The sequence below is a fragment of the Gymnoscopelus microlampas genome (assembly GCF_963454915.1).
Source record: "Gymnoscopelus microlampas genome assembly, chromosome: 20".
Taxonomy (NCBI): domain Eukaryota; kingdom Metazoa; phylum Chordata; class Actinopteri; order Myctophiformes; family Myctophidae; genus Gymnoscopelus; species Gymnoscopelus microlampas.
In genome coordinates this window covers 24,409,668-24,432,854 of record NC_139957.1, presented here as the reverse complement: position 1 = coordinate 24,432,854, position 23,187 = coordinate 24,409,668, and the positions used below count along the sequence as shown (strand labels likewise).

Sequence of the window (23,187 nt, the reverse complement as noted above, 5' to 3'; positions counted from 1 at the left end):
GTGTGCGCGCGCGTGCGTGAATGAATGTGAGGCACTGCGTGTCACAGCACCGTGTCAGGCCTCAGGCAGGGCATGGGTTTCATTTAGGAAAGTATCAAAGGTTTACACGCTGTTCGCTTTAATCAGCATGTTTATCAGGCAGAGAAAAATTGCAGGAAGGGACCACAGGGAGAAGGGGGGGGTGTGGGGGGTTATCTTAAGGACCAGTAGCCTGGGAAATTGATAATGGCTACAAGGTAATTTACTGGAGACTTGTGCATCCCTCCGTCGTGTGTGTGCTGGCCTCTCATTCTAATTAAAAGTCTTTGTAATGTTCTAATGAAGCTGCAGGTGTGTGAGTGCAAATGCAAAGAAGTGTGTATGCACACGCACACGCACACGCGCACACACACACACACACACACACACACACACACACACACACACACAGACACACTGTGTTTACGATATGTCACTTTGCCTCAAACCCAGAATGTGAAAAAAATATTGAATATATCTCAGGTCTGTTTCAGTATTTACTCGTCTCTCTGTTTCTTGAATACCAAATATATGACAGGAAATGCAATTAGATTAGCCCTCAGCAGTATTAGAGATACATAACCCCCCCCCCCCCCCCCCCCCCCCCCCCCCACACACACACACACACACACACACACACACACACACACACACACACACACACACACACACACACACACACACACACACACACACACACACACACACACACAATAAAAAACTGATGCCTGCCCTAAAGTTCTTCTTTGTGTGTGTTCGTGTGCGTGCATGTGTGCATACTGTACGTGTGAGAGGGAAGCTGTTCGGAAGACAGACTACAGATAAAGACCAGAAACCACAGCTTAGAGTAGTGGTAGTTTTGGTGCCTCCAGTCACCCCTGACACGCACGCATGTGTGTGTGCATGCGAGCGCGCACACACACACACACACACACACACACACACACACACACACACACACACACACACACACACACACACACACACACACACACACACACACACACACACACACACACACACACACACACACACACACACACACACACCTTTAAGCCTCCAGAGGATGTGGGCAGGACCACAAAGGCCTTGATATGGCCAGAGTGTAAACATCCCCACCGCCTGCTGCTCTGATAGAGGCAAAGACACTGTATGTGTCTTTTAGACTGTACAACACTGTAAAATCCTCAATGTTACTTTAACTCTGACAGTGCACAAATATACCATAAAAAAATATTCTCAGATTTACAAATGGATAAATTAACACTGAGGACTTAACTGTGTGTGGGGGCGGGGGCTTTACAGTCAGGTTACCCATTTGGTATCGCACAAACTTTCCGATGAAGCAATTGCGTCAAAAGTGATCTTGAAAGTCAACCAAAGAACTACATTTTTGGGCAGGATCTCCTCGTTTCATCAACGGGAGTGGGCAGCTTGCCCTCATAAATGCAAACAACGCACTCCCTCAGCGAGCTCCACTGGAGGAGCCCTGTGCGAGTGGCCTCTGAACCCCCCCCCCCCCCCGCCCACACACACTTTTTTCCTGTACATCTATTAATGGTTTTAGTGTTGTTGCTGATATGTAATGTATTGTATGTCATGATGATGTCTTTATTACAATTGAACACAATGGAAACCTCTCGTTCGCTTGTTATACGCTGTTGAAAATAGCATGTTTTGCCAAAAATACATAGTAAAACTCAGGAGCGTTTGTTACAGAATATTTCCCATACTTTAACCAGGAAGTGAATGGAGCAGTAAATCTTTGGATCGAGTTATCTCCTGGTTCTGTTTTTGTTTGGGGAAATGACAGAGATCTCTGTCAATGGCGGTGAACAGGTGGATTTTAAATGACGGAGATCTCCGTCAATGGAGGGAGTGTGTTAACAACGGTTACAGTGAGAACTCAGACATCAGGTACAACAGGTATTGCATAATCGGATGGGGCATGCATTTGACCCCATTGAACAATCAATGAAATGTCACCGTGTGTGTGTGTGTGTGTGTGTGCGTGCGTGCGCGTGCGCGCACGGTATGTAACGTCTCCTAGTGGAGTGATTCCCTTCTCCTTACGTCTCATCTTCCACCCTGCAGGAGAAGGAGGCTGTCGAGGCTGTGTCTGTAGGAGCTATTCTCTCTGACTACCAGAGGGTTCGCGTGGAAAATGTGTAAGTCGCACAAACACACGCACACACATGCATGCTTGAATGCAGGTTTCCTTGAACTCAATCAGATTTTTTAAAATCTAAATCCCATTATTCTGATATGAGGAGATCTTATGTATAGTGTGGGAATGTGTATTTCTCCGCCGAAATGCGGAAGTCTTCGATGATGCGAAAAGACGTGACTGGTGACACGAAACAACGCGTTTGATGTCACCGTCATACACTTATGCATTTAAAAATTTGTATTAGTATTATTATTATTTCCCACACACTATATTGCACTAGATAAACGATCACAACAATGGGATTTAGTTTCAAAATACGCGAAATATTCCCTTAAAATTACTTCATACTGAGACACACACAGAGAAGTTGCCTGACCTCAAATGACACAGTCTGTGGTCCAGCAGTGAAGGAAGAGACTACATCTATCTCCCTCTGTGCTGAACTGGGATTGAGGTTTGTTTACACAAAATGTGCATGCACGCACACATACATGCAGACACACATGCATCGGGTTTTGTTTTTAGTTGTGTTTCATGAGGAAAAGATTTAAGGCACCCAAAATGTCTACTATAGTCTGCTTTTGGAGCTGTTAGAAATTGTACTTTTCACATTAGGTGTCCTGTTGTTCGACACAAATAGTCTCATTTGCGGCGAGGTCAGAGGGTTTCTTTAAACAAGCCTACCCTTCTCTGTTTCTCATTCTTGTTCTGTTTCATTCTCTCTCTCACTCTCTCTCTCTCTCTCTCTCTCTCTCTCTCTCTCTCTCTCTCTCTCTCTCTCTCTCTCTCTCTCTCTCTCTCTCTCTCTAGACTGACAACGATCGGACACATTCCAACACAAGCGTCTCTTGTCTTATATTTCCAGCAAAACCACAGGCCTCTCTGCTTATGTACAAATCCTGCTGTCAATCATCCATTGTTTTCTCTCATACACACCAGACTCACACACCATACCACACCACACACACACACACACACACACACACACACACACACACACACACACACACACACACACACACACACACACACACACACACACACACACACACACACACACACACACACACACACACACACACACACACACACACACACTCGTGCTCATACACCTCAGGCAATTTTTGAGCAGCAGACATGTACGCCCAGCAGTTTCGGCTCTGGTTACCTGCTCAGATCCGCGTGTGTCTGTGTGCATATGTTTGTGTACTTTATACGCACATGTTTATGTAACAGCCAAGCAGAGCTTAAGATGGTGCCATCTTAAGATAATTACTCCTGTTGGGTTTCTGTGCTCTCCTCCTTGACAAAAGCCACTGGCACCAGTGGTGGCTGAGAGCGTGTGCGGTGGGCGTCCCACAAGTGGCAGCCTGCCCACAAAGTGGAGAAAGTGTCCCAACCCATGGTTGGCTTTGAAGTTGAAGTTCTGATCCTCACAAGTATTCAACGTAAGCCTCTTGTGTTGCCCTGCCTTCCTCCAACCCCCTCTCATCTATCTCTCACAAACCCTCCCCCACCCCATCTCATCTGTACTCCAGGTGTTTGCGGCTTGGTTTGGTGCCCCTCTCCTACCTTTGGCGCCGCGACCAAGAGGCCCTCCTCTCAGAGATGATATCATCTAACCTCCACGCCATCCTCATCAAAGTGGCCGCCTTCGGTGCGTTGGTATCTCTCTCTCTGTCTCCCTCTCTGTGTGTGCGTGTCTCTCTCTCTCTCTCTCTCTCTCTCTCTCTCATGTCTCGGCAGGGGGCGAGCAGTTCCATGTCCCTTTCCCCTGTCATTATTGGCTTAGCCCCTCACCCTTTTCACCATCCATCCATAGGTTCAGAAGGAGTTTGTAGTCTGGGGATGAAAGAAGGACCAGCATTTTGGCAAGTGCAGGACAGGAGGAGGAGGAGGCAGTTGTAAGGGGAGGTGTAACCAGAGAGAGAGACAAGAAGACGTAATGGCCAAATCATTAATCTGTGGTTTAACAGCAGTGTTGAGACTTGTGCTAGTGCCAGGGCGTTGAAGCGAAGAACAATATGAAGAGATAAGAGAATCAGTGTAGGGAGGTGTGTGTGTGTGTGTGTGTGTGTGTGTGTGTGTGTGTGTGTGTGTGTGTGTGTGTGTGTGTGTGTGTGTGTGTGTGTGTGTGTGTGTGTGTGTGTGTGCGTGCGTGCGTGCGTGTGCGCTCGCGTGAAGAGAGGGCGATTGCTTATGGCAGTTGTGAAAGGATCACATGTGAGTGCACGGTGCATTAATGAAACCTGTCAATAAGCGTGGCACGTCGCCATTGTGTCTGAGGTTGCGTCGCATCCTCTGCTTATGCATTCCTCAGAACACACGGTCCGTGAAGCAGAGATTAAAATCTACTATATCTCGTTTAAAGTTTTTTTCCAAAGTGCTTCACCACTGAGCGAAGAGGTTAATGTAGTGTCACCTGCTCGCTCGCTCGCTCTACCTGCCTATTTTGTAGCCCGAGGGAGAGGGAAGATCAGATTACCGAACAAGAGGAGGGAGAGAAGAAGAGAAAAAAAAAGTTCTCTTTTTCTTCTCTGGGGTACACGGTGTTAAGATTCTTACCTGTATCTACTTGACAGGGAAGTCGGATCCCTTTGACGATGCCAGTGATAAATGATAATTACGGCCACAAATGGCTCTTTCTCCTCTCCAACTACTTGTGGCGATAGATCATCATGTAGACACTGTTTACGTGCACTTAAGTGCTTGTTGTCGCCTTTGGTAGCAATCAGTTGAAAGGGGTCCCATGCAAGACTGATGACCCACAGAGTTGAGCGTCAAGGGTTTTCTGCATATCTCTCAACGCTGTTCATTGCCTCTCATGGAATGCAATTGATGAGCCATCCGTTTATCATTTCATCTCTGTCGGACAGAAACCTTGTATGTCCAAAACCTTACTTTTGAGGAAATAGAATAAAATAACCTGTTGTTGTTATTATTTATTCACAAGTTCTAGTGCTTTTCATTGGTTAAATGTTTATAAATACCACAGGCAGAATTAACCACTTTTAACGTTCCTATTTTGTCTTTGTCATTAGAGGTGAAAATTATAAAACTTTTTTTTCCAAAATCTTTTCAATGTAGCAAAACATTGCAGATCTACAAGCTGACAATGAAAAAGCATAAAAAGATGAAATATGGAGATACAAGGTTTCTTTGCCACGATTTTTGCTGTACCTGCTGCACCTAGTAGTCATTTTTAACGGTTTAACGTTTGAGGAATTTTGGGCAATAAATATCATCACACCCTATCAGAGGCCTTTTTCTCTTTGAGATAATGGCCAGAAAGCAATTTTTGAAACTCCTTTGTTTCACTGATAATTGTAATAAATCTAGAAGATCTAAAAAAAACAAAAAAACATTTAGCCTACGACTGAGTCATTTGTCTAGCTACAACAGCCCCCCTTGAGTTGTGTATTGTACTCTGCCTTTGAAATCCACCATCACATTGTTCCCCCTCTCTCACCCCATTTGAACGCGCTGAACCTGCCACAGCTAGAGGAGTGGAGGTAATTATGCAAATGGGGGAGGTCCTTTTGAGAATGTCATCTTCATTTGGCGGCTTGAGAGACAGAGGCGCTTGTGTGCCCGTGCTGCTGTCGTCGCTGCTAAATGACCCTGCTGGATTCGTCCACGGCCGCAGGAAACACCTCAGCATGACCACTTTCAACCTGCTGTCCCTATTTTGAGCATGGCGTTATAGTCGAAGCATTTACAAACGTTTTCCAAAATAGTGAAAATAGGCGAGCTATAAGCTCACAGCCGATCTTGTGATCTTGAACATCGCCTATTTTCGTATACAATAGGGCTTAAGTTGTTAAAATGTCTCAGTCAACCCGTGACCCGGCTACTTCGACCGATTTCTTTCAACCTTTCTCTAAACACCTAAACCTCCTTTAAAAGCAAATTCTCCACATTTTTTTGAAGATTATAATTAGAAAGGAAAATTACCTCAGGTGCCTTGGGAGTGTGTATCTTACCCTCCCACTGTATTTTTGTGTGTGTGTGTGTGTAGGGTGTGTTGTGGCTACAGGTAGAAAGAGAAGATCTTATCGGCCCTGACTCCTCACCTGTCCCGAGGCAGGGGTAATTAGAAAGGAGAGAATTGAATAGGACTGCAAACGCCCCAGGCACTTTAGGCACCACTCATATAATTGCAGCTTTGGCGGGAGCAGGTCTGAGCAGTGAGGTGTGCTGTTTGGGGGAGATTGGGTGACAGAGGGGCGTACCTAGGGGCCTTTGCAGTGTGTGTGTGTGTATGTGGGTTGTGTGTGAGAGTGAGAGAGATTTGGAGGGATTTACTTGCGCAGACCTCACGAGGAGATAAAAACAACTCTCGCAGGGCAAAGGTTAAAGCTGCATCTGACGATGACAGCCAGAGCGGCTTATGACATCCTGCGGTACATTTGTGACACACTGTACGATATTTGGTTTCGGTGGGCTCTGAACAGTGGGAGGTAGCCAGAGCTTAATGTTCCTTCGTTCCCCGCTTAGACGGACAGGTGGAAATTAGCGGTGAACGGATCAAGAAAAATACATACACTTTCTTTTTTTTAAAGGAGATATTCCGAGATGACAAATCCCTGCGGTGAAAAGACAGCTGTCCAATGGCACGATGATCCTCTAAAGTGAAATTTCTGGAAGTGTTCATTTCCATGCTGATTGCCGCCCTAAAACCACAAAGAGGGAAAGAAGATTTTCGTCTGCTAAATCGTTTGTAGTGACGTCTGTTGAACTTTCTAAGGCAATCACATCAAGATGTCATGAAGTGCCTCTAATTAGCAAAAAAGATAGAGAGAATGCAAACAGAGTGAGAGAAAATAATAGCATTTTCACCAACAATGTGACATGTATAGTGGTAGCAAAATTATCTTTCTCTTTCAACTTGATTTTTTTTTCTTATGTTACCATGGTAATTGGCAATTCCAAATGCCAGTATTAAATATTCATGTAATTAATTAATTGATTGATTAGTGCAGGTGTATAAGGGGGGAAGGGGGGCACAGGTTCAGTACACTGTGCAGTAGTTAATTGGTCCTCAGCTCAGGCGTTAATTGGCACACGTGAAATCAAGGTCTTCCTGTCAGAAACCTTTTATCACGTCACAATCTTGTACCCTTCCCTTTGTGTTGGGAGAAAAAAAAATGTATTACATGAATTGCTTTCATTGAGCACCTGACCCACATACAGACATTCAAGATACACTATAAAAGAAACTCATACCACACAAAATAAGTCATCTTATATTTGAAATAAATATGAAATTGTGATTTAAGACTTCAAGTCATTTCAAGTGATTGTTCATCTGTGTTTTCTTAGTTTTGAATAATGGCAAGTATAAGTATACAGTATAGAAGTAAGTAAGCTAAGCCTTGCAGAGCCCTATGGCCCATAGGGCAGGAGTCTATCTCCTGTTTCTGTAGCGTGAGGCAGCTTCATGTACAATACACCCCTTGGACATGACTCTAGTATGTCAAAATTCCTAAATTGCCAACTTTGCAAACAATCCGAAAATAAAGATTTAAAGAGTCTCAGTCACACATCTCTCTAATAAATTGTATATTTTAACATGTGGTCAGGGTCAGTGCTATTACTATTTAGTCAATTCAGAGCATATAGTAAATCAAAGAATTGCAATTCAGGTATCAAAAACAGAACATATACTTTCTTTTCTTTTCTTATGTCTTTTTTTTTTTCTCGATAAACTTTGGAAACTGATGCCAACATTCGGTTTCCAAAACCTGGATTTATTGAAAGTTGCTAAGCCACAACAAAACAAAAATTATGGATAACTCAGACATGATATGTCAAGGTAACCCAAAACCAATTTTGCCTGTTTGTTCTGTTTAGCTGTGACCGTGACTCTTTTCTGCCAATTTAATCACACTGATTTCTTTGAGCAGTTAAGTTAGTGTCCAGGCTCAATGTTTCTAATGGAGAGGCCTAGGCTGGCTCAAATACATGGCCAGAAATGTATTTATTTATTTGTTCATGTTTTTGTATCTCAGCAGAAATTATACATTGGGCCTGTTCAGTAATAATATGTAAAACGGTGATAATATGTAAAACTAATAGCTTGATTTGTGTGACGTTTTACAAAAAAATAACTTTAATAACTTTAATATTTATTCTGTCTAGTCTACATTGGTATTATATATAATGGCTGTAATTAACTACCATTTCCACTCTTTTAATTTGTTGGAATGAAAAGATTTAATCTTTGATGTCATCACCCTGCTATTCATCGTGCTATTCGTGCCTGTTATTCTGCTCACAGACATTGAATTTCAGATAAGGGCCCTGACAAATTTCACATATAACCTTAATCTTATCATCTTTTGTTTGGCACTGCCTCCTGCCCCTCCTCTCCTCGCTTCCTTCTTCACGTTCTCTATCTCACATACTTTCGAAGATTAGGTGAGAAAGAGAACAGCTATTGTTTTGGCAAAGGTCTTTGAGAACGTTGTTCAGATGCTGATGTGGCTCACCTTCTAGTGAAGAAATGCTTATTTCAAGCATTTAAAAAGCTAAAATGTTGTACATTGTGAATCCAATTTTATCTGCCTTTTCTCTCTGAAGGCAGGGATTAAAGCCGGGCTGTCAGTCGACACGCCAGATCTTAAGAAAACCTGTGGATGTCTGCGATACTCCGCTCAGCTCGGCTCAGACGGTATCTAGAATCTCCCGGCTTCTAATTTAGCATTAGGCTCAGTGTATAGTCAAGACCCTGAGCAAAAGCATAAGCAGTTTCAGTTAAATAGGTAACTCAGTGCTAGGGGCTTTACATGAGGCTACCTGTTAAAGATGGGCACAGGCCAATCATGGTTGTAAAAAATAATTAGTTTAAGGCTTTGCTCTGGAAATAATTGCTAGAGATTTCTTCAAAGTTAGAGCAGAGAGAGGCATATTCCATAGAGTTCAGAAAGAGAGAGGAGCTTTTCATCTCTGAGCACTGCCTTTTGTTTCAGGAATTGTGTTTCAAAAGGCATTTTTTTCTGAATGATTGAAGGGTTGTTCACATTCTGTTGGCTATGGTATGCCTATAATAGTGATATGGTGTTTTGATAAATTGCTAAACCTTTCCCCAGGTTTTTATATTCCTTCTTGCTTATGGAGTCCTCTGAATAACAGACCTTTGTAAAATTCAAAAATGTCACTATTATTTCATCCCTAAAAATAAAACTTCAGTAATATTTTAATACCTCTTAGATTTCTTAGATTTCTTTGGGGGGGATTCCTGGATAATTTCAAACTCTTGAACATCAACCAGACTTTTAGAAAAAGGTAGAAGCTCCCTCTCATTACTGGACTCCCTGGTTTTTAAAGTTCACTGAATTTAATTGCAGTTTTATAGGATAATACAGGATAAAAAGCCCTTTTAAAGGAGTGCCATTTCTCTCAGTCTCTCAGGGAAGCTCCTCTCTCCCAAAGTGCGGTCTTGCCGTCTCGGGCGGCAGACTAATGGCAGCTTCTAGTGGGCTTATTTGGGTTTAATGTGGCATAATGAGGTTAGGTAATTGGGTTTAGGTCAAGTTGTAAAACAGGTTGAGAGGAGACAGCGATGTGAAGATCATGTAAATGAGTGGTGTAAGATCGCTGAAGGCTTGCAGCGGTGGCTACTTCGAGACTTCTTGAAGTGCGTATCGCACCGGACGGACTCATTGCACCTGTCCTCATTACTAAACTGTTTCGGTAACCTTTAGTCAATCAGGACCGTCAATTAAGAAAGACTCATGAAAGTGTAAAGTGGTCTTGGGAGAAATAGCAACATATTAGTGTCAACTTCACTTCATTTTTATCACTCATTCCCATCACATGCGTTTCCCATCGCCCTGCTCCTTTCCCTGTAAATATCAAATCACGTATCATCTATTATTTAAGAGTTGGGAAGTTAATGAACATATTAAAAAAGCGACAACCCCTCAGCAATTTGAACCCAATCATTAAAATTTGTTAAAAGGCATGACTAATTAAAGAGGATATTTAAATGGGATTGAATTTTAATGCTTTTTGCTTCCTCCTTATTACCTTTGTGGCAGGGTTAAGATGAGAGGATGTTGAGATTAGATATTCTCACACTAATTAAGACCACCGATCCCCTGGGAAGAGAATAAAGCTCGCTCATTCTCTTCCCTCCACACACCCCTACCCCTCTCTCCTCATTTGCGCCCTCCCAACCTCCGGCATGGTCCTCCTTTGCTCCCCTATCACCCCCCCCCCACAGAGTGCCGGACCATGAGGGAGCCAGTGCAGAGACTCAGCTGGGATTAAGACGAAACCTGGCTTTCCTTCACTCCTTCCCCTCCCTTTTCCTCTCACCTCCCATCCGTTGTTCCCCGAGGGGCCCTCCCTTCCCGATGACACACTGACCTTTGAGGTTGTCAGGCCATGAGAAGAAAAGAAGAGTTTCTCACATTATGATTAACCGTGTTCCTCTAATTAAACACGAGCCGGCAGAACTGGATCATACGACGCCTTCCGAACTGGGGGGATTAATGGGGAGCAATTTGGCAAATTAATTTGATTGTGACTTGTCGTTTCTGTCAAAACTCCATATCAATGTGTGGAAGGTCATTAGGCAACTAGTTAATAATTATGTCGATCTATTTACAGTCATCCACGGTGAGAGTGAAATGGAAAACAGAATTTCTCTGCTAGTGACCTTGTACTCTTATGGTAAAGTCATAGCAAGTTGCAAGCTTATTCCAGTGAACTTCTTGGCAGGGGTTTTCTGCTCCCAAGTTGTTGTTGTTTTCCATTTATATACATTATTCTATACTTTGCACCTGATTTGGCAAGTACTGTTTGCATGACATGAGTATAAGGTAAAGTTGGCCAAGTATATTTGCACATACCTGGAATGTGTCCTCTGCATTTAACCCATCCTAACTGTTAGGTGTTCAGATTCTTGCTCAATCACACTTCGTCACAATGCTGGGATAAAACCTTGAACCTTTTGACTCCCAGGCGATCGCACTACCTCCACTGCCGCCCCTCAGAACTAGTTTGTGTCTCTCTACAGGAGGAGTAGTCTCTCATAGCCAGACTTTCAGAGATCTCCTGTCTGGTGACAGACTTTTTTTGTGGGCTAGAGGGAGTGGTAACAATTCAGAGATAATAAAAATACTAACCTGCATTGCAGAACCAATGCGAAGGACGGAGGGCGGTCCTTCCTAATCTGGGCAGAGGCATTCAGTCGGTGTGTGCTTGTAAACATTGTCGTAGCAGCAACATGTGAATTTGGCATTACAAGGATGGCTCATTAACCAAAAGAAACTCCTTCAAATGTGTTGATGTTTATTGCGTTTGTAGCTCAACAGCTTTTAAAAATGATAGATATTTTGCGCAGTCTGCTAAGGTTTCTTACATGACAGATGTTATAAAGATCAGTGACTCGGCTCAAATGATCTGCACATTTAATGATGTTTCACTCACAATAATCTGTACTGCTGTACAAGCAAACAAAAGATTACGTCACCGGCCCACGATAATATCGAGACATTTTTATTGTGTTATTGCAATAACAATATTGTTACATCATTAGTGCCATCTTATAATGAGCATTAGTGAGGACCAATTATATGAAGATAAGGTTGAAAACGGTGCTCTTAGTGCTCCTCTAAGCTTTTCTGTTTCATTTTCCTTTATGGCCTTGTTCAGGGGCATGTGTTTTGGGCCGAACAATCTGTAAAAATATCTACAAGCTCATATTGTCTCGCGTTGTGAGTTTGTAGATCGCCTGTTTTCGGCAACGATACTTATAGCGAAAGCAAGAGGGGGCCTAGTATAGACCCCTGGGGGATTCCGGTCAACTAAGCATATAGGGTTAAGTAGTTAAAGGGCTGGGGGTGGTTTATTTGTAGGAGTGTTCTTTACTCCTTGGTTTCTCTGTCTGCGTCTGGGTGACAAGAGTCAATGCGCATGTATTTTAGGATTATGGAACCAGTGGGTTCGCACAGAACACTGGCCTCCACCTTTGTCCTCCCCTCTCTCTTTTCTCTCCCATGCCTTTGAGTCACTCCCATGCACCATTTTAGGGGAAGGGGAGGGGAAAGGCAAATAAACAAGATCTCTTTCCAGAGTTTACGTTCTCAAAGAGAACTAGACGATGGGAGTGGGTAGGGGGTCATGGTTTGCTTCGGCCAGCAACTGAAAACTGTTGCCAGTACCCTAGGAGATCTGTGTACACTACTTGCCAAAGTCAAACAAATAGATCCAGGGTGCAAGTTTACGGGTGTGTTTGCGCGACTGCCCGTAAAACCTCCCTGCCTGTCATCTTCAATCACTGTTCTCTGTTCCTGATCAGACCTTGTATTCTGTCTCTCTCTTTCTGTCTGTCTGTGTATGCGTGTCTCAATCTGTTTCTGTGTCTGTGTTTCTGTCTTTGTGTGCCTGTAAGTGTTTTTGTTTGTTTTCTGTGTGTGTGTGTGTGTGTGTGTGTGTGTGTGTGTGTGTGTGTGTGTGTGTGTGTGTGTGTGTGTGTGTGTGTGTGTGTGTGTGTGTGTGTGTGTGTGTGTGTGTGTGTGTGTGTGTGTGTGTGTGTGTGTGTGTGTGTGTGTGTCTCTTTGCATGTCTCTGGCGTGGTGTACCAGGCCTGGATCCAGAGAAGCACTTAGGGAAACCTCTGGCTGACATGGAGCACTATCTGAAACAGGTCAGAACGATATTTTGGTGCACTGGATCAGGAGCTGCTACGCAGTAAAGTCCTCAATTTTACTTTAACTCTTAAGAGTGATAAGATGTATTCCAATGGATCCATTTTTGCACTGTCAGAGTTAAATTAACACCGGCGATGTAAAGACACTGTCATCGGTGTAACCGCAAGGGTCCACATACAGTACTACAGTGGTGGGATGCATAAATATGCAAGAGCAAGACGAACACAGGCCGCACTCAATACAAGGCACAACCCTCTTCTTCTGCCATGGCAAGAGTCCATTCTGAGAAGAGTTCTACTCGTATTTGTGTGTATTCCTGTTTACTCTTTAGACCTCAGATCCTAATAAATTTCTCTGGCAAACTTCAAGAAGTATTTTTCATTTAGGTTATTATTCTGTTCTGTGTGTTTACCATTTAACAAACCTGGCAACGATCAGTTCAATTTCAAGTCCTTTCTATAATACACGAGGTAGCGATGGATCTCCTTACTCAAATTCTCCTCAAACAGACCATTCATTTTTCTTTCCTAGTACATGTGCAGTCAGCGTACTCGTCCATGCACAAAACGCAGTCAAAAATCTGGGAGACATGAGCTGATGATGAAATTCACGTTAGGCGGACCCTCGTGGCTACACAGATGAGGAAAGTGTAATTTGGCCATTATAAACACTCACCAACTTCATATTTTTGAGCTTTGAAATTTGAAAATATTTATTTGATGTGATAATAACATGTGATTATTGGAATGAAATATTCTAGTTGCAGTTTATGAGGGTGTCTTGTGTTATTTCACCCCCAGCTGTCTGACAAGTATGGAGTTCATGTGTGTGGAGAAGGGGGTGAATATGAAACGTTCACCCTCGACTGTCCTCTCTTCAAGAAGAAAATCGTCATGTGAGTACAGTAGTATAAACAAGGGCTGTACAATGTTTCATATGTTTTTGTATATTCTGGTCTTATTTTGCACAATAGAAGTATGTTTAATTAACCCATTAAGACCTTAGGCCGATTCTAAAAATGTCTTCTAAACAGTTTTCTATGTCAGTGGTTCTCAAACATTTTCATGTCAAGGACCCCCAAAATGATTTTGGGGTCTGTATTTGGCCACAGACCCCCATCTCAAAATATTTTGTTCCAGCGACCCCCAGAAGCAAAGATTTGAGTTTTAAAAATGTTTGCTTTACAAAATATATATATTCAATGATTTGCGCCAATTTTCACGATTTTTCTAAAATAGCAGATCTACATGCTCATAGTGCTGCACGAAGTGACGCGCTATGAGCTTTTATATCTGCTATTTTGGAATAGCCAAAGTATAAAATAATGGTTAAAGTGGTTAAAATATAGCTAAAATCTAAAATGGTCCTGTGCAATGAATGCTGGGCTGCTCACGGTGGCCAATGACAACAGTTTTGTTTCTGCAGTCCAAGAGCAGCCTGCTGGTGGGATAGATGCAGAGTAATGCAAAGAAGAACAATAAAATACATACACTAAATAAAATAATAATTGTGTTCGGCCAGACATCCATTTTAAAAGTTTTTCCAAGCATCTTTTGTGGATAATTATCATTTCAAGTGCTACAAATATTGGGATGTTGTTGAAATTGGACATATTGCGATATAATTGCAGTTTATATTATGCAGTCCTAGCATTAACCAACAAGTATTTCCACCGTTTCCGTTTTATCAGCATGTTCGAAACAAATCTTTTTAAGTTTTTGTTTTTCTGTGTGCAGCGATGCAATGGAGACAGTGATCCACTCAGCAGATGCCTTTGCTCCAGTTGGCTACCTCCGATTCACCAAGATGCACACCGAGGACAAACACTGTGTGAGTTGGACTTCGAAAGGAATCCAACAGTGTAACTCGTTCTTCCATAAAATAGAGTCAAAGCTGTGCAATGTTGAATCAATACTTTTACCATGAAAGTTTGAGAGTCGCTCTCAGGCTGATTATACAAAGAGAAAAAAGAAAAAGAATAAAAAACGCACAGAGGGCAAAACACATAACATGAGCAAAACCATTGCCCTTAGGAGGCTGATAACTTTGTCGACGAAAAAAGATTCTTTTTTTGCTGTGTGTGTGTGTGTGTATTGGGGGGTGGGTGGGGGGTAGATCAGCCTCCCCTCTGATCAGCCTCCAGAGGGACTTGCTCTCTTTCTCTCTCTCTCACATACTCTTGCTCATGGTCTCTCCCGCAAATCCCTAGCTCGTTCTCCTCTAGCCCCACATGGCCTACTTTGACGTCCACAATATTCGCTGCTGCCTGAAACTAGGCCCAGCTTAATAAACATGTCCACTCACATTAAGGCGCTTTGCATTCAGGTAGCCCGGCTAAGCAGACGCAGGCAGGTTCTGGGGCGAAGTACTATGCATTTGGGTTCATTCTGTGTACTAGGGGGGCTGAATGCAGGGGGGTCCATGGACAGGAACAGTGACACTCTTGCCTCCATTTTTCTTGTCATTTTTCTTGACAAACGAGCAGTTTTAGGAACCTAAATTGAGTGCGAGGCGTCTGTGCTGTGAAAGAGATAGGCCTCATTTATGTAGATTTTAATTGTTCTGGTTTAAGGAGTCTGGTTTAACCCATTCAATCCGGGATCACATCTGTGTCATTTTAGATGTCTTTGGCTATTCAAACATAGCAGATATACAATCTCATAGCCCAGCACTCGAGCTTGTAGATCTGCTATTTTTTATCGTGAAGATTTGTGCAAATCTTTGAATATATATATATATTTTAAAGCAAACATACATACATATAATGTTGGGGGTCCTTGACATGAAAACGTTTGAGCACCACTGATATAGCAACATATGTTTTTCAGAAACCAGTTAGGATTTAGAAGACATTTGTAGATGCGTTCAAGGATTTAATGGGTTAATAAAATACCCATTAGTTGAGGAGGGGTCGTTCACAACGTTAGATGCTGTGCTACTCGCAGATGTGGTTAAAGGGGGCCGATGGTATGTACTGTAGGAGTCACACCAATGGGTGGCACTAGCCTCTGGCTGGGCGCATCTGCAGGGTACGGCATGTGTGTATTGTGCACGCGTGTTCATGGGCACATGTGTTTCTGTGCCGCATCACGTAGCCTTCTGTGTGTGTGTGTGTGTTTACTTTTGTTTAGGTGCGTGTGAATGCATGTGCCTATGTCTGCAGGAGAGTGTGTCCCTATGTGTTGCCTGGTCTTGAGTATCTGTGCACGGCCCTGTTGGAGAGCTTTTGGATGGGGGTTGGTTGGTGTTGTCAGACAGAAAACATACCACTGCAACCTCAGTGACAACCCCCCCTCCCATCTCCCCTCTCCCCTCCAGCAATCACTCCTTGTAGCTATATATTTTCTACCCCACCACAGCCCCCTCTCGCACACACCCCCAGGTTGCATAGGAGATCTGGCTGGGGCTTGGATGAGGGTGGGAGGGTGGTTGTGGAGAGCGGGGAGGTGGGCGGGGGGGACCAGGGGAGGACCTGCCCTGGTGCAGCAGTCTGAAGCTCTTCTCGTCAGGGTGACAGATCCGCAGTGACACCAGCACTAGAGGAAACGGCACCGGGCTCAGGGGGTGGGGACGGACCGCCATCATTTGCCCTCCGTTAACGCTAGTCAAGCTATTTTCTTTTGTGCGTGTGTATGTGTGTTGGCCAGGAGAGAGGGGGCTGAAGTATAATTAATTTGATTATCATATGGCCTAATGCAGTTGACAGCAGAAGAGGAGGGGGGGGGGGGGTGGATGGTTGTCAGGATGGGGAGAGGGTGAGGTGGGGGGCGGGGATGGTGGGGGGGGGGGTTCAGTGTTGAAGAAATATGAAATATGTATTTTAATGTGCGACGCCTCAGCAGGATTTGGCAGGTAATATGTACGCCTTAGAGAATGCTAATGATTTGTTATTTAAAGAAAATGCAGAGTGTCGAAGGCAAAGTATAAATAAGGAGATGAATAAAATGGCACTCTGGCGAAAACCCCCCAAAACACGTCTCCGACAGCCAGTCAGGATGTCATGACTGACAGTTGGTATGATTGGATCTACAGTATCAGAAAAACACCAGCGTCACTCCTGCCTAACCCCCCCATTCATGAATATGTTAGTATGCGTGTTTCATATTCATTCACCTTGAAGTTATATGTTGTCTGGGCCGTCGTCGTGGAAGACTGACACACACACAACCTATTGAAAAAGGCCAGGCTATTATGCCGTGTTTTGTCTTGCCTTTGCAAGAGGGGTGTGTATTATTTGGTGTGCGTTTGGCCCTGATGTATATTCCCCCGTGGTGTTTTATTGCAGGATGCGGTGGCGAGAGCTTTGCCCCATGATAGTTGTCCTTGCCAGAATGCCATTGACAAGATGACGGAGGACCTGGAATATGCTGATCACGCCGAAGACGACCGGCGAGAATTTACATCAAATTGCGACCTTAGTTGTCAGCAGGGCCGTGGTGAGATGAGCGCCTTGTGAAACATGTGATCAAGCGTGTGTGTTTGTGTGTGCACACATGTGCATGTGTCTCTTTGTTTGTGCGTGTGTGTGTGCGTGTGTGTGTGTGTGTGTGTGTGTGTGTGTGTGTGTGTGTGTGTGTGTGTGTGTGTGTGCGTGTGTGCGTGTGTGTTTTGTGGGTGTGTCAAATAATATCTCATGCAATGTGTGTTCCCTGTATTGGTGTCATGCGGTCAGTGTCACAAGATGCGATTTTGAGTGATTGTTTGACACCCGCTGCCATTCCAACGTGTATTTATGACAGTCTTTTCCCCTTCGATAGTTATTCATGAGTTATCTCTCATACAACCCTCAACAACTTCATGCTATAGTAGTACACATTTTAGTTTTTACACGCCCTACAGTCTGGATTTCTCCCCAAACCAAACCCCTGTAACATCTCCTGTCTCTTTCAGAGGTCCCACCTTCCTTCTCGCCCAGAAGCTCTAGGGGCTATCAGTGGATCTCGGGCATCAATGGACTCCAGTGCACAGACCCTGGGATAGAGGGCCAAACAATAACAGCTTTCACACTGCTGCAAGGTGAGAGAGAGAGAGAGAAGGAGAAGGGCATACAGAATAAACAGTTGCATCTGTTCTCAAAAAAACTCCCATAACATCTCTTAGCTCAAAGGAACATGCAGAAATACGGACAGAAAGTTGACCGTATTCCCATAGGCTCTACCCAATAAAAAAATGCTGATCTACAAGCTCGCAATGCGTCTTGTTGCGACACGTTATGAGCTTGTAGAGCTTCTATTTTTGGAGAATGTTCCCCCCAGAATATGCTAAGGGTTCATGTGTTTAATTTGTCTGGGGATGATTTCTTTATACTCGATAAAAAGCTATTCTGGAGGGGGTTTATGTAGCTCCACTGCTCACTCTGGTCCCCCCTCCCTCCTTGCCCATAAAAAAGACCCTATTTTCGCAATGTGTTGGCTAAATATTTGACAAACAAACAAAACTTTATTCAGCATTGCTTAGGTCTTGAAGCAAGCGAAGCCCTGCCAGTCAGTGACTCAAAGATCAAATCAACCCAAAGTCAAGCCCCTTGACTTTGACGCACGCACGCACGCACGCACGCACGCACGCACGCACGCACGCACGCACGCACGCACGCACGCACGCACGCACAAAGAGCGTTGCCCTATAGGACTTTTAAAGCACACGCTTTAATAGATTATCTAACCCCCATCCACCCCCTCTCCCTCCCTTCCTCTGTTTTGATGGAGAAAAAAGCGAAAGATGAAAAGCATATTTAATGTTTATCGTGGTGCTCGGCTGAACAGCCTTCACAGGGCAGAGACAATATTAAACAAGTTAATATTTAATGAACACCCTCTTTGTATGAGGGCGAAGGAGTCTGAGATGCTACATCAGCAGAGGAAAAACAAACTTGGATCTCTTTCACATGATTGTTGCTTTGAGCCCTCGTCTGCCATTTTCATCCAAAGAGGGCAATGTGTACACAGACTCCATTGGACTATGTTTTACTGAAGTGGCAAAGTGCCATTACAACTTAACAATAATATCACAGCAGGTAAACATACGTATTTCAATATGTGTTTGGTGTGGGAGGTAAAACACATCAATGAAAAAAAGATTTTGCTCGGTTATATAAGGCTTGTATTAGGTGGAGTGCTTGTATTAGGTTTAGCAAGGTGAGAAAATGTACATACAATTTAGGTACTTATTGGTTAGATCCTTTTTTCTTTTCAACCTGCACCATATTTTCCTAGTTGTTTCCCTCAAACCAATAGATAGATAACGAGGATGAAATATGTGTTTCTTCTTTAAGTTTTGAGTTTCAGTTTTGAGAGCTTTCAAATACAATCTGATGGGGCCAAACCAGACAAAACGTATAAAGATTTAATACGCACCCTTCCAACACAATAACACTGTCATGCTTCCACTAACACTGCACAGTAAAATCCTTTGTTAATTTAAATGTATATTATATATATTATAGTAATTGAGAGTGTACAAATGTGAGCAAATGGACCCTTATGGGTGTATTTGGTTACATTTGTATACTCTTAAAGTTAAATTAACACTATAGGTATGGGTAGTTGAGGTCAAGTACGGTCTATCTAGGTAATTATTATTTGGAGTATTTGGAGTATAGACTTCTCATATTATGTGTTGCCTTTCCAGCTGAGTTGGACAGCAGAGGCTGGCAGATGAAGAACATCGTCCTGGTTCACCTTTATGTAAGCAGCATGGAGGACTTTTGTTCCCTCAACAACATTTACAAGAAACACTTTGGCATCAACCCTCCAGCCAGGTAAAGGAACACTTTTTTCTTTTTTTTAATTCCTTGTGGAATAGGGTTTAAAAGACAGATTCATTTTTCTCTGCATTCCCTGCCTAACATTCTCAACAGTGCATCTCTCCACCTATCCATCCCCCATCCATCCATACATTTATTGTTCTGTGGTTTTCCCCCAGGGTGTGTGTCCAGGCTTCTCTGCCGGCTGGTCAGCTACTGCAGTTGGACTGTCTTCTCCATGACTGGGCCCAGCCCCTGGAGGATGGCTCCTTCCACCAGAGAGAGGCCCTACATGTCCAGAGCATGTCCCACTGGGCCCCAGCCAACATAGGGCCCTACAGCCAAGCCCTCAGGGTAAGGCCTAAAGCTTCAGGGGATACCTGGCAGGAAATGGAAGGGGTGAATTCTGGTGTTGATCGGTAGTAAATTTTGCGGTGGGCTCCCTCAGATAATCTGTGTTGATGCAAAAAATCCACTTTTGGATCCATTTGTCATATTATTTGGTTATACATATTATGTTACATTTTCACTGTCGTGGGTCTGGGCTTAGTCATTTAACAAATGTTCACCAGCTTGCCAGCAAATGAGGCGACCAGGACAGATGTGTGCCTTTTCTGTCCACATTTGACACCCCCTTTCACATCATGAAATGCAACCGGCAACAGAGCATCTCCCACAAAACCTCTTATCCTTTTTTTATTTTGGAGAGACCCATGCCAGAACAAAGAACGTTATTTTCCACGTCTGTTTTTTGTCATTGTTAACAAAGCAAAGAAGGGCGGCAATAATGTGACGCTACTTTGCGGGTACCGCGGATGGCCAAATGTGAACGTAATGGTTTTTCAGAGATGTGCGAAAAGACAGGATTTTCCCATAATACATTTAAGATGTTATATTGATGGACATGAGTATATGTTCGCTGACATCATATAGCTTTTGAAGTCCCTCTGATTCAATTGTCCCCCCCCCCCCTTTTCTTTTCTTTTTTGTATTATATATATTATTTTTTTCATTTTTCTCCCAAATTGAGTCATCATGCCCATTTCCCATTGTCAATAGTCCTGGTCACTGCCAACCACCACTGTTACAGTAGGTCTGTTGGACAGGGGAGGGTGTAGACAACATACGCATGGAGTCTTCAGCTACTTCCTTGCACCTGGCAGTGAGGAGTTTCCCCGGGAGAGCGAAACACGTGTGGAGGAACATGTTATCCTTCCCAATTTAACAGGTACAGGTACTTCAACCAAGCTGTAGGAGTCTGTAGTGCAGCAACAGGGCACGTTCTCCCCTCCCGGCTTCCCACTCGCAAACACAGCCAATTGCAGTCGTTGTAGCACCGGGCCAAGCCGGAAACACATTGGAGGAATCAAACCCTAGCCTCCACGGTGGTGGGCATCTACTTTACCCCTGCGCCACCCGGTCGCCCCCTTTTGCATATTTTCAATGATGTACGGTACATGCATCTGTGCCCGTGTTTGTTTGTGCATGCGTGTGTGTGTGTGTGTTACCGCAGGTGCGTAAAGATTTATGGTCTGAGCGATAGTTTGTAACTTACATTAGTACTGTAGTGTATACATGCCAACGTCTACCTCCCTCGTAGTGGGCACCGTGTATCCGCGTTTCCACGTGTTTGTAAAGTATGAACATTTCAAAACTCCTTTCATATTGTTTCAAACCTAGAAGGAATGTGGCATTCAAAGGGAGAGCAGAGGAAGTGTGGGCCGTGGTTGCACGGTTGGCTTGGCGTGCTGTTTACGCAGTGTGTATTATATGGGATTACACTTGTCAAGGTACTGTCAACAAGGCCAGTGTCCATCTCCTCCACACTGTCCTTGATCCCCCAGCCAAATCCCTCTATGAGTGAGAACATGTGTGGATCAACCATTCATTTAGAGCTTGAAGGCATTTCTCACCAATGTGTCATCGAGGATTGGAGGATCCTGGGCAGTTGTGATTCCTACAAACGTGCATGTAGATTAGGCATGCCTTTGACATAGCTGAAATGTATGGCTTCCTCAATGGAGTGTCACTGAGTTGAAGGAGGTGGAGTTGAAATTGAATTGAACTGTAGGCATTGAACATATTCACATGACCCTGATGCGGTGGAACCCCCCCCCCCCCGCGTGTATGATGTCAGAGAGCAAAACGGCCACCGTGTGAATATGGTCAATGGACTCTGGGTAAGCTATCTCATCCATCGCCTTCGTTACTTATGGTCATTCATATTCAAACACTTTGTAAAAGAGTTTATTTTGCTCAGAGCCGCGTGTCGCCTCCCAGTGAGTCTCCTGCTCCATGCTCCAATGACTTGATTAGATCAAAAATGTATTAACAACTCAGTAGAGACAGAGATTTTTACATATTGATACAATTAGCCCCTCACTGCGAGCATGCAGATGAGCATGTTCCCCCGCACGCACGACTCCCATCTTAATGACAATCCCTTCCTTGGCGACTATTGCCGTGTGACGCCACGGAGGCAGGTTTCTGGCAGCAGCATAAAGAGGAGCCTCAGTCTGGGACCAAATAACCTGCAGCCTTTCACCCGCCTCCTTCCTCCCCCTGGAAATAATTACTAATTAAAAGTAGAATCCCACTAAACCGAGGGATTAGTGGGGGTTGAACATCTCAAATGATGAATTTGCAATCTTAATTATTTCCTGGAGAACGGCGTTGGTCTTGCGCAGCAGAGGTATTTTTGTAAAGGGCCTTTTAAAGGGGATGGTGAAATATGACTTAATGGCTGAAATGAATAGGAAATAGCATGGCCTGCATGGAGTGATTAAGGATAATTGTTTATTATCTTGCTTATCGTTACTTACAGTATCATACAGATACCTAGTCCCTCAGTAGTTTTTGGCTGTAGGCCAAGATAAACCATATTCATGTTCATCTGTGCTGGATGTTAATTAAGCCTGTGTGGACTGATGTCCAGCTCGGCTGTGCACAGTGCTTCTCTCTTGTGACAAGCGTCCAGCGGTTTGAGAAGCAGCACATGGCTACAGACAGGACTCTGCACTTGTGGGCACCGCAGGATTTGAGGAGTAGTCCGTGGAGCCTGTACAGACGGCATATGGGATTGGCATGTGATGGACGTTGGACCTTCAAGTCCCATCCATCCATTCATCTGTCTGAGCACCTTGTTGCATCTCATTTATTTGCCTCAACTCCCCTGAAATGGCAGACTTATTGACTGACCACATGGCCTGGCGAGCTGACAGATTCAGATTTGAATTGATTTAAAGAATTAGTTAACCTTTATGATGTCACAGTGTTGGTGTGGTGTGGGGGGGGGGCTCGGTGTATGGTATGTAAATGTAGGTATGGTATTAGTTTAGCATGGGCTATGCAGAAAAAAAAGATGGTGATTTAAGTTCTGGTTTGTTTAGAACGAATATCATATATGTACAATGCTTGATTTGTCCTGATAGACCATTTTTATTGTGGTAAGGAATCTGCAGCAAGAGTGTCATTTTTGCTGTTTTGCAGTTTTCAGTGATCTAAAGCAAAAGTTGCCATCTTGCATTTTGTCTCAATTTGCATAATTTAATTAGGCTATCAGAAATGCCACTGTTTTGCCACATCCTTTTACTTGA

At 43.7% G+C, this 23,187-nt stretch overlaps 1 protein-coding gene across 1 annotated transcript in view; it reads left to right on the top strand.

The window, feature by feature from the left end:
* dph6 (diphthamine biosynthesis 6) overlaps window positions 1-23,187 on the top strand; it is a 79,753-nt gene that overhangs the window by 18,046 nt on the left and 38,520 nt on the right. Inside the window, exons 4-12 of the mRNA XM_084044733.1 lie at window positions 2,113-2,186; window positions 3,727-3,845; window positions 12,784-12,845; window positions 13,650-13,744; window positions 14,586-14,679; window positions 17,135-17,285; window positions 17,740-17,865; window positions 19,477-19,606; window positions 19,771-19,945. Coding sequence (XP_083900859.1) covers window positions 2,113-2,186; window positions 3,727-3,845; window positions 12,784-12,845; window positions 13,650-13,744; window positions 14,586-14,679; window positions 17,135-17,285; window positions 17,740-17,865; window positions 19,477-19,606; window positions 19,771-19,945 — 1,026 coding nt within the window. The remainder of the gene's footprint in view (window positions 1-2,112; window positions 2,187-3,726; window positions 3,846-12,783; window positions 12,846-13,649; window positions 13,745-14,585; window positions 14,680-17,134; window positions 17,286-17,739; window positions 17,866-19,476; window positions 19,607-19,770; window positions 19,946-23,187) is intronic.